Below are 12364 nucleotides of genomic sequence, written 5' to 3'. Positions count from 1 at the left end.
AGCTAATTGGCCTGAAGAACAGTATCTCTTCAACGGCCTGTTGACTGATGAAGTGATTGAAACAAGGTGCTAATTTTAACTGTTCAGCTTTGCTACGTCAGTATTGGCTTGCTGGGAAGGGGAGTCACGTCCGCTGAGCCCAACTATCAAACAGCTCCCTGCAACAGGCCCAGCTTCCGAAAAAACAAACCAACCTACCAACACAGCCTGGAACTAGAATGTCAACTGAAGCGTCCTTGATGTATAAAAGACGTGAGCTCAAAGTATGGATTGCTAAGGTATTGCTGTGCAGACTTGCACGCATGCATACAAGTACACACACTGCTGCAACATGAAGGCAGGGATGATCTTGTGCTCTATTCCTACGTATCCTTACTTACGCGTAGGTATGTTGTTGGTGATGGTAACAGTGTTGAAACATCAATATGGAAGCAAATAAAGTAAAACCTGACTAGTGCTGTCAGTCTCCAAGCGAAATAGAGGGAAGGCATACAGATATCTCATTTGAAATGTGCTTTACCAGGAGAGACAGTGAGGGTTTCCTTGGAACGCATAAACCTGTTCTGAATCCAACCTTTGAGTATTGATGTCGGTTGTAGATCCATTTAGTTAACATATTGGCTGAACCAGACCTAAATTCAGCTTGCTGATGAAGACCCAGTGTCAGGGTGCAGAGGGATGATGCAGTGCAATGGGACATGGAATACAAAGAAGGAATAGAAATCTGGATCCAGAATTTCATTTCATACTCTTACATAGTCTTGCTGGTACAACCTTTAGGCAGTTGCTTCAGCCTATGTCCCAGTTTATGTACACCTGCGAAACAGGCATAAGATTTTTTTGCTGGGTACTAGGAGTTAATTAAACCTTTTGGGTAGAGTTAGAGAAGAACATTTTAAAATAAAAATAGTGGTCTAATATACTAGAAAAGAACATATTCTTACTTTTCTACCAGGTGGTCCAGGGAACCCAGTCAAACCAGGTAAGCCCACGTCTCCCTGTAGGAAGCAAGCAAGTTGAATTAGTTTTCAGCAACATTTTCCCTATGCCTAGCGTACTGTTACTGAAATTATTTTGCTGACAGTAGCAGCCAACTATTGATATTTCTGATTCTAACTGCAAGTCTTCAAAAACTGACTGGATAAGAAGTGTAGATTTAAACATCATCTCTATTAACTGGCTCATATAAATAATAAACCCAGTTAATTAATGGCAGCTGCAGAGTCCAGCTTTTTACCAGCAGAATGAATACTTTTTTTTCAATGATCTCATTCAGTCACATGCTTCATTTGCCTTTTGATAGGCATCTAAATCGCCAAGGCAAGAAAATTTTAGCTTTTAAATGCAACAAGAACAACAGGTACCTCCTGCCAAATCCTGTGACTGTGCTTACACTATGCTACTGCACTGGCTCAGCCCACGGCTCCAGTTCAGATGGCGCTGAGGGTATAATTATTTAACCTGCCTGTATGACATGGCTTGAACCTTTACAGGCTGCTGGTAGGAGGGTTTTTTCAATGGCCTGTCCTTCTGAAAAGGGATTGCATCACATCCCAGCTGGCATACCCAAATCATCATAGGAATGGAAAAATGCTTTGCTGCGAGATCTCTCTAACATCCAATCCATTTGTACAAACAAGCCCATTTTGGCCTCCTCTGATTAGGATCAAAAATCCCTTTAGAGTTTCTACCACTGTACTGTGCCTGCTTACTGAAAATACATTTGGGGTATCTAGCTTGAAAATTAGGCATCGCTCCAAACTCCTGCTGGAAACTCCTTGTTTCTATTACTGCTACCAGGAATAAAGCCTTGTTAACATGAGCTAAAAGTGATCTGGATCTCTCCCTTTCTTACACTGAGCATGCTTGCAAGAAAATGGTTCCAGACTCTGCGGGTGGATGATTTCCATGTGATGCCATTCCAATGTAGCACACAGAAATTTCAAAAGGCATCTCATGCTGTTAAAAGCATCGTTTCAGACTTAGCCATCTCAATGTTTTCTAGTGTCACCCTCCATCTTGCATTTGTGTGGCTTGCTGTGCTTCATCCAGGCATCTGGTTTCAAATGAAGGGCCTACGTTCTTCATGGCTGATGCTTTCTATTAGCGTACATTTAAAGCGAGGCTTATGATGAAAGGAAGATAACCAGGCTTCTTGCCCTGGACATGAGTTATAAAGTATTGTGCAAGCACCACTGAAAGAACTAATTGAGGTAGATGTTGTGGAGCCCTGATCAGTCTTCTATTCATTTCTAGACTTCTGTGAGGCCTCGTGTCCTCAGTAAAAATCGCTCAGCTGTGAAACAGCAAAAATGGAAGTTGTAACTTATTGAAAAGAATTAGCAGAACTCTGATCCTTAACAATTGCTAAATCCGGAAATCAGCTACGCTTCCCTGTTGTGTGCTTTGTGTTCATTTGAGTAGACCTTGGTGGAAAGGCCTCTGGCTACCACAGAGCAGGGTCCATGCGTTGGCAGCGCAATGGTCTGAGAAGCCTCCCTTTCTCCACCAGTGGGACAGCGAGGCTGTGCTCAAAGTCTCGATCTGCTGTAGGCTGCGTACGTGATGTGAGGCAAAGCACTGTTTCTCAGCTCCTCAGCAACAACATCCTTTCCTTTGCCTTCAAGGTTTTTATTGCTTATACTGGGAGTGCCTCTTTCTACAGTTGCATGCCCAGAGCTGGCAAGGTATGGCTGTATCTCATATGCGCTGGTTTAAATACCTAGCTTAAGTAGCCACATGCTTGCAGCAGCAGGGACTTAAGCTTGGGCTGCAGATTGTGCATAAAATGGGTAAATGCTTGGACAACAAAAAGCTCTGGCAGCAGGCATTTCACTGCACTGTGGTCAACACCTTAGCTAACTCTCTTTAGTACTGAATCTGGGGTCTAAGACTTAATTTTCAGTCCTAAGTCTACTTGAGTAGCTGTGATGCTTGTGGCTGCAGTATGGACTCCCTCCACGTGCATGCACAAGGCTTAAAGTGCACTGTGGCCTTGATGCCTATGGACTCTGGGCAACATCTTACCTTCTGTCCATTGCGCGCTTTTCCAGGCGACAATCCAGGATCACCTTTTTGACCCTGAAATGAAAAACTTTAATTAATGACATAATCCAAGGACCCAGGCTATAGATGTGGTTCTGCTTCCACCAAGCCTCCAAATTGGAAACATTTTATTTTGTCTCCATCTTGCCCCGACATCCCAAACGTATTAAAGTCCCCAGGTATAGCTGTTTTTCTGGGACTGGTTTTGGTGAGTGATTGCTGCTGTTGAAGGGTTGAGTTTTAAATAGTATTTGACTATATTAACTTGACTAAAGAAAGGATAACTGGAAGAAGGCAATGGCAGGACTTTTGATACTTATTAGACTAGACAGCTGTGATTTCTTTCTTGTCTACAACTACCATCACAAAAATAATTACCAAGCCTATTACTGTAGCTAAACCATGCTTCTTAACAACTTGCTAGTTGCTGTTGCTTTTTTAACTGTGGGGAACAGATGAAACTGCAGCGAAAGTTACACTAATTAGACACTACCAACAGCCAGAGCAATTGTGAGGCTTTCAGGCTGGCAGAAGAAAGAGGCACACTTTATCTTAAGTGGCAGCATTCTTTATTTTCCTTTTTAACAACTGTGATGAGAGAAATTACAATTTAAGACTGTGATCTTCTGACGAACACAGGCTGGAATTTCAGGAGCATTTGAACTCCTAATTCCAGTAGATTCCTTTGAAAATCCCAGTTCAAATTCTTACAAGGTGGGAAGGTGATCTGCGCACCTAACAGGGTGAGAGATAGAAATAGGAAACACTAGAAGAGATTTGAAGCATGCCAGATTCTTTTGGCAGGGGAGAGGTAAGGCTTAGCACACAAAGCAGTTCAGGCCTCTACAACATCTTTTCTGGTACAGCCAGGACACAGGTACCCCTGTGGCACTGGCCATTTAACACCCCTGGGATGATAAGTCGCAACCTCTGTGTGCCACATCAGCAGCACGGGATTCAAAACCAACCACCAAGCACGGGACAGTTGTGAGGGTTAACGAATGCTTGCTAAGTGAAGTGCTTGAGGGGAAGGGAAGACCTACAAAGGAGTAATAATATTTATTAACTGGCATTTCTCATTAGCAGCACAAAGGTCTAGTTATAGCTAGCTGAGCAGCTTTTCCATGCAGCCTCATTGCGACTACATTTGACACATACTTCCCACCTTGCACAGAGAGTAAATCTCCCTTCTCCTCCTCCACCATCCACCACAAGCTGCAGGGTTCAGGGAGGGAGACTACTTGGCTACGGACTGTAGGGAGCACTGCTGATTCAAGACAGATGCATCTGCACAAATTCTGAATGAAGGCTGCCTGGTTTCCAAACAGTAAATGAAGTCATGCAGATAATCTTGGTTTGCATGCAGCTGTTATCAGGGCAATTCTCCCACTCTGAACTTCAGAGCAGTCAGTGGGTGCTACAACTGCTTGGAACAGATTAGAGCAGTCCTCAGGATCGCAGGATATTAATTTCTACTCTGCAAAATTAATTTACTGCAGCAGGTAGACACCCATCACTCTCCCTAAATCTTGCCATGTGCTCAATGCAATGACTTCGAGCCATGTAAAGGAATACAAGCCTCTTACATTTTTCCTTGGAAAGCTTCAGATCACATTAGCAAAGACCGTGCTTTGCATCACAGTTCTGTGTTCAACACCGCTGAGACCATCACACAGGCGGAGAACTCGGCCACAAGTAGGATCACACTTCCCTAAGGTTAATCAGCAAGGTGGCATCAGGGTTGGAGGGAACAGATGCCTGGATGCTGAGGGCTGAAATTGTGGATTAATTGCCCAACTGTCTCGCACAGCAACCACAACATGAGAATTAGCTTAAGCCTTATCCATCGCTAAGCCTCGGCACCGTGCCCACAAACTTCTCTCTTTCCCATCCCAACTGACTGAGCACGGTACTTCCTCCTGTAAAGGAAGAAATTGTTTTCTTCTGTTTTTTCCCTACCTGGGAGAAGTCTGGAGCTGTGCAATTTAAACACCTCAGCTTTGCAATCCCACTAATAGCATTTTAAACATCAGTGAGCCAAACTGATGAGCTATCTTGGAGCCAAACCATTCACTAAAAGGAAAATTCAATTTTTCCTAGCGCTTTAATGGCAGATTTATCCAGAGCAGCTAACTAAGCAAACCATAAGCATGCCAAAAGCCTCCAGAGGAGAGATGCAAACCCAGCTCTTGTAATGGCTTTCAAAAACACACCCTGTCTGACAGCTAACCCTCCTCCCAGTCCCAAACTCTGTCAGGGCATCCTCAGAGCTACATCTAGTCCTTAGCAAAAACGTCCCTCCTGCCCCCCCAGCAGCTTACAGGTCACACAGCCAGCCACAACCCTAGCCCAGCACACACCTACAGCCACTTAAGAGGTTATCTACTATAATCAGTCTTTGCTAACTAGATGCAATAGCAATTTTGCAACTGCCAAGGACAACAAACAGAATGCAAAAAGTGGCAAGAAGCCCTCTTTAAGCAGTTGCACATTATAAACTGCTGAGAAAGCCTGATGGGTGAAATTCTCAGGTGGCATGAGTGGGTGTAACACCACTGAAGTCAGTGGAACCTTGCCTAAACAGATCAGCGGGAATACGGCTCAATAGCTACGTACAGCTCTATGCAAAAGATCGGCTTCCTAAGTACAAGGATCTGCAAGTGCTCAGCTGCGACAATGAGAGTAAGCTGGACTCTGCACAGGAGAGATTCAGAAATGCAGCAGTCCGACGACACAGCGCTGGTGCTCCCCAGTGCAACACAACCCGACGGGAGACACGCACACGCACCCCTCTGCCAGCTGCAATGCCACACCACACCCCTCCTACGCAGCTGATTGCCCTCCCTATGAGTGCGCTGGTAATTCAGCTGATAAATACTATGCTCCTGGGTTGCTTCCTAAGTGACAATGCCTCGGTGTTAGTCATTGTTTCCAAGCTGTATCTATCTGGGAAACTTCAGTTTCCTTTCTTGGATTGCTTGTTTTTTCCATGGTATTAACTGCTATCTAAGGAAGACCTAGTCCAGCAGCCACTTGAAGGCCCTCAGCAAGGGAAGTTTCACTTGGGGCTACCCTGCCTTGTTGCCCAGGCTGAGCTTTCCCAAGTCTATAACTTTGGCCATGGGCTGGGCCCACTATGAAGATATCAGGTCCCAGGGGCAGGCTTGTCAAGCCTGGTGAAGGGTAGAGGCATTTAAAATGTAAGGGGGTGAAACACCAAATTTTTGTGCAAAGTCCGTCTTCTGGGACTGGTGTAACACCAGAGAAATGAAGGGAAGGAAGGAAGGAAGTCAAAACTCTGGGATCTGATACACACCTTCCAAAAAGTGCTTCATATGCCAAGATCTTGCCATCATGGCTTAGCAGGCTCTCCCCTGCTAGAGGTGAAATTATGCCCAGGCCTGGGCTGAGCTACAGCTCTTGCATCCCATTGCAAACTGAATACTTCCTTTGATGAATCATCATGTAGAACAGCCTAACCCTGCAAATGGTGGTTGGACAAAATTAAAATATATCGCACAGACTGATGACACCGTATCTCTGCTGCAGACTATTACAGCTATCTGTCTGCTGAGGGGTTCCTGCTGCCAGACTGCGCATCGAGATGGAGGAAAAATGCTTACAGGAAGTTTTTATTTCTAGTAGGAGGCCAACTGAATACAGTTTTACAGCCAAATGATGATTTCTGACAAGGCATTAGGCTAAAAGTGTTTTTTAAAAAAAATCCTATAGCATAGAAACATAGTTTGACTCTACAGATTGGACCAGGCTGAATTTGCAGGACTGGAAGTTAGATAAAAGAACTTTGATTTGACTTATAAAGCTCAACAAGTGTGATCTGGAAGTCATTGATGGAGAATAAATGCAGAACACTAAGATGTAGAACTTTTACAGCCTCACTTTTCAGGCCATATAACTACACTTTAGAATTTAAAACAGCTGCTGTTCACCAGCCTGTCTCCAGTGCCTAATTTTTAATCACGTAGAGGCAGCATGCCAAGTTTCCAGAATCTTTTTCCCAGAGCATCAATAGTGTTCATAACATCTCTGCCTACTGATGAGATCATGAAGAGAAAGGACTCCTGCTTGTACCTTTCTCTCTGTTTGGGTGAGACATCCTACGGCTTCCTTAGTAGTGAAAACCTCTATTAAGCATTGCCTTTCAAAACTCAACTATTCTTCAGTCCCCGATAGGTGCTACAAAATATAAATCTATTTCTGTGTAAACAATGACACCAAAACAATCCAAACCAATTTCCCAGGAAATTCACAATCTTTAGGTAACAGAAAACCTTATACACAAGAATAAACTAGGAATGAAAACATCTTTCCGAAGGGTTTTGCAGCACACTGGAGCTGCATCTGTGCTAAAGTCCCACGCGAAGGGAGGGAGTGCGGCTGCGGGGAGGGTGACTCCCACCGTGCTCAAGGTCCAGCTCCCACCCGGCTGCGGCACCCTGGGGGGAAACGTGTGGACAGGAGAAAAGGACAAAACACAGGGCTCCTGGCACTGCAGAAGGAGGTCTGGGAGACCTCGTGGGAGAGATGAGGACATCTAGAAGGAAGCAACGGGATGAGTTTGGGAGGATTGAGGGAGATCAGGGTTCCCAGAAACTCTGGAGAGGGAAGGAAAGACGAGGGAGTTTCAGCAGGAGGGAGGCAGAAGAAGAAGCCGGGTGCTGCCAGTCCCCCCTGCTGTCCAGACCCAAAGGTGGATGAGTAGGCTGCAAAATCCAGAGAAGAGAAACGAGAAAGGAAAGAAATCTGGACCTGGTGAGGCGCTGGAGTGGGAGGATTCTACTGCCCTTGTCTCAACATAGCAGTCTGCTCCCTAGCACAGGCATGGCTTAAGCAGGATCCTAATTAGGCAGTCTTTGAAATTAGGGAGAGCCAAGAACTGAGGTGCACAGCAGGGTCTCTCACAAGCACAGGAAAAGGCTTTGGCTGTGCTGCTGGAGGGCCTGCGTGTGAGCAGAGGGGAGGGGAGAAACGGCTTCAGCTACTCGTCATTTTGTACGGAGTGGGATGAAAAAGTCTGTGCTTCCCCCACTGGAACGTCCTCTGAAACAGGGAGGCCAAAGCTCTCACACCAATTCATACTTACTTTCAGGCCTGGGGGGCCAGGGGAGCCAGGGTTTCCGTGGGGACCTGGGGGACCCTAAAAAACACAACAAACACAAAACAGAGTCAAAAGGAGTCGGTAGGCATCTGCATTAGTCCCGGGAGCGGCAGAAAGTCTCGGGCTGTGCTGTGGGCAGACCCAACGGCACAGCACCAGCAGCCAGCAAGCTTCTACAGGACCCTCGTTAGTGCCTTCGGAGCGGTGAAACTTGGCTGCTGGTTCCCACCTACCTTTAGAGAAGGCGATGTGTGTCTGTCGCCACAAGATGTGCCATGACAAGAAGACGATTTGGGTACACCAAACATGCCACAACCAGGAACAGAAACTACCTTGGGGCCAGGGGAGTCAAAGCTCTGCGAGGAGCCCCAGCAGACAGAGATGGAGGTAGGCAGCGAGGAGTGGAAGCATGGCAGGGTGTTAACAATTTTTTTGGCCAAAATGGAAGAGAACACAACTAATCACTAAAGGGAAATTTTAAATTGTTCAGCTATTTGAGATGAACTCATTTCCCCAGAAACCAGATTTTTGCCTTTAGAGGTTAGAAAGAGAATGGATGGCCGGACAGTAAAACAGGGGGAGCAGATGTAAGTCCCTGTTTAAACCATTTAAATCTGTACTTTTGCATAGGTCTCACAAGCCAATGACACTGTCAGAGTATCTACCTCAGATCACATACAGCAGTATCTCCTTTTGCATCCTATCTTAAACAACCTTGCAAATTTTCCAAAGGCTATTTAGGGAGTTATCTGGAATAAGCAGCTAAGAATAGTTTATCCTGGGATTGTATACAGCACAGAAGATCTGTTAACCTTTCAGGCAGAAGTAATAACAATTCTAAGTCCTCTTGAACACGTTCCTGGGAGATGAAACAACCTGAAGATTCAATTCCAAGGGCTCCTGTTCTGCCAAGACTGTGTGTGAGCTTTACACCACCGTGAGGAACACTGTAATGTACCCTCTAGTTCGGAGGAGTACAGGCTAGGGGATAAAAAGCTACTCAGACGCTTTTGCAGTAAGCTGTAGTATTTCCGATGAGCTCTTCAGCACATGCGGGGCCAAAATCTTCAGGGTCTGATTTCCAAGGAAAATCACCGCAGTTAGACATGCGACTGCCATCCAAGTTCAGTGCCCTTGCTCTCTTTGGAGAGAACATCAGTGTGCTGATGTCTATTCAGTTTTATTTTTACTACACTGTAACAGAAAATAATGGCTTTTTTTATTTAGCTATTGTATCTTGCGGTATAGGCAGTTGTTGAGTGCTCAGTACTATTTCACAACACATGCTGCTCTGCTGTAAGAGGCTGTTTAATTAAAAGCCCGGGGCTGAACTTTTCAAATGGCATTTTTTTTTACCCAAATAAATTTAACGTCCCATTCTTAAATTCCTTCCAAATTTTCAGCCTGAAACCAAATACATTTATTGTCCCATTCTTAATTTCCTTCCAAATTGTCAGCCTGAAATTCTCCGATAGTTTAGCCTGGCTGTGAATTTCCAATGAAACTGCAACAACTTTAATTAAAATTAAGGTGTTTGAGCATCAGCTTGTCATTTGAAAACCCATGTAGCTGCTGTAACCAGAGTAATTGAGCACCAAGTAGTCTTAAATAAATTCATCTTCCCAGCAAACTATGGCATCATCTGTTCACCTCATTGGGTGGGACACTGAAACAGAGACTCAATGTGCTGCTTAAGGTAATTCGACAAGTCTGTGGTAGCAAAAGTGCTTCAACCCAAATCTTCCAAGTCTCAAATATGTATAAAAATTAATATTAAGTGATAGAAATCAGAACAGTAAAGTCTCTATAAAAGATGAGTTCCTAAAAAGCTCTTACACGTAAGCAATAATCTAGGTAGCTCTGAACAGGGTTCATAAATCCAGACTGCTGCTAGATTTGAGGAGGGAATTCAGCTGTTATTCAACTCTGGAGTCAGGCAGCTTGGCTCAAAGCCCATTTCAGTGCAGTTAGTTGAAATCCATGCTCCACCATAGCCTGGGGCAGGCTTAAAACAGCGTCAGACTGAAGGGAACAGCGTGGTTTGGTGTGACTCCTAGCTGAAAACGATAGTTTCCAGGAGGAAACCTGGAACGTAGGAAGCTCAGCTGCCAATCAAGGGCTCCTGGATAAGACACTAATCACACCTCCAGCAAAATTTGGTGCAGGCTCTTCCAGAGCTGAACCAAAGCACAGCAATACAATCATAAAAAGCCTTAACAAAAAGGAGGGAAGAGGGGAGAAAGAATCTAGTCCTAGTATCCAGTGACAAAACGTGATTATGAGAAACACAGGCTCTTGACATAAGATGGAGGCTTTACCACTGAATTCAATGAGACTCATAGCTTATAATCCAGGCAAAGGAAGGTCAGAAACCCATCCTGTTCCCAAAGACCAATTGGTCGTATCCTAGTGAGAAGTGGCCACATCCTGCTGATGAAGTGACAGTGGGAAGTCCAGTCTGGCACACAAGGAACTGCTGTAACCAAGGCTGGGGCTCGTGCTAGACATTTTAAACTGCTCTCCTAACTGTGGAGAGAAAAGGGTGTGGTCTGGCAGTAGTCCTAAAAACGGTAAAAAAATAACTGATCTTGATGTGTTCCAACACGGTTAGTCCTGAATCTGTGATTACACCCACATTCTTGGCAGAGGAGGAAGATGCGGTGTGGTACAGTTAGATGGGCTGGGTAACAAAAGGTACGGGACAGCATCCGTCTCAGGAGCTGTTAGCAATACAAAATCTGAACAGGCAGGCCTTACAAATTAATCCAAGCACCCATCTGCAAGCCCCAATAACACAGTCATCATGCCCCCAAGCTACCCACCCTTGTTTTATTAAACCCAGTCCAATGTTCATTCCTCTTCTCCTACTGCACCCAGCAGTGCTGCCAGAAATAGCCCTCTTTTCATGGACAAGCAGTTCAAGAGTTAATTGCTTTGTAGTTCTATAGTTAATTGCTATATTTTACTCATGTTGTCCTGGATTTATTTCAATTTCCCACTCATATCTAGAAATTGGGATTCTCCTAAATATATTTATCATCAATACATTAGTTTTGCTCCTCTTTTCTACACGCAGGATAGCACAACGCTGAGACCACTGAATAAAAAAATCCCACAGCATGTATTACTACTTGCATGCGTGCCTGTGTAGCCATCCACTTCAGCTGCCTTATAACTGCTGAAACAATCCCATCTAGCAGCAAGCAAACTTGCATCTGAAATCTTCCAAGCCTTGCACCAGAAATTCCATGGAAAATTTTACCACTGGACAGCAGTAGCCCAAGGCTCAGTGGCACGGAGACCAGAACAATCCCTGAATGTGTTCTCCAAATGAGGGGGGGTTTCCCAAAGGTGACAGGTTTGTAATCTCCCTGGAATGTCTTTTATGTGAACGATGCTACTTGAGAACTAGTGTGCCATCCAGTTCATCTCGGTGACGCGTCTGGAGATGGGACCCTGCTCACAGAAGCGCTTTTATGTGTACTGGTTCACAGCCCGCAAAAATTAACAAAAGTGCAACTGTGCATAGCTCCCCCCATCCCTCCAGCATTCACAAGGAGGGAAAAAAAAATCCTCCTAACTCCTGCTAAATGCTAGAAAGCTTCAGTCAGAGGAATGACCACTCATTCAAAACTCATTATGTCTTGGGGTTTCACTGTGTAAAGCAACTTTTTCTGCTCCTGACCTACAGATCCCACTCTGACCTCTGGCTTGCTGAAAAATGAGCTAAATATTTGAAGTGAAGCCAAACAAACTGTTTCTTTAAACACTTCTTTTCAGAAATTGGAAAATCCTCCAAATGGAATGAGGATACTGGGGAACCTCTACAGCTGACTAAGTTCTTGCTTGTTTTAGGAGGGAAGCCCTGCATTTTGAAGGAAAGAGAGATTTTTTGCAACCACAGACCAAATGTGACAGGGACACGTTACACTGGGACCTTGCAACCTTTCAAGCTGCTAAGGTTCACAGGAGGATGGCAAGAGCATCCCAAAGCATCGGGAAGTGCATACATATTCTCTTCACCCATCCATTTGGATTTCTCCTGCATTGTATCAGAGAGGTTAAATAAAACAAGAGCAATTGCAGTATGCCAGGATTTTTATGCCCAATTCTGCCTCTGACCCGTTGCACGGACATGGGTAAAACACTCCCCTTGCACCTGAGTTAGAGAGGGAGATTGACTTCCAGGGGGAGCTGGCT

At 44.8% G+C, this 12364-nt stretch overlaps 1 protein-coding gene across 2 annotated transcripts in view; it reads right to left on the bottom strand.

The window, feature by feature from the left end:
* The window catches only part of COL27A1 (collagen type XXVII alpha 1 chain), a 217981-nt gene that overhangs the window by 121044 nt on the left and 84573 nt on the right, over positions 1-12364 (bottom strand). For both annotated transcript variants that reach the window (XM_009476232.2, XM_087753107.1), the window contains exons 8-10: positions 8150-8203; positions 3028-3081; positions 945-998 (exon numbers count right to left, since the gene is read on the bottom strand). In XM_009476232.2, coding sequence (XP_009474507.1) covers positions 945-998; positions 3028-3081; positions 8150-8203 — 162 coding nt within the window. The remainder of the gene's footprint in view (positions 1-944; positions 999-3027; positions 3082-8149; positions 8204-12364) is intronic.

This window comes from Nipponia nippon, unplaced genomic scaffold (assembly GCF_047370975.1).
Source record: "Nipponia nippon isolate SJK-2023a ecotype South Korea unplaced genomic scaffold, ASM4737097v1 scaffold_16, whole genome shotgun sequence".
NCBI classification, from domain to species: Eukaryota; Metazoa; Chordata; class Aves; order Pelecaniformes; family Threskiornithidae; genus Nipponia; species Nipponia nippon.
Note: the sequence above shows the minus strand (reverse complement) of the source record. Positions and strands in the feature narration are given on the sequence as shown.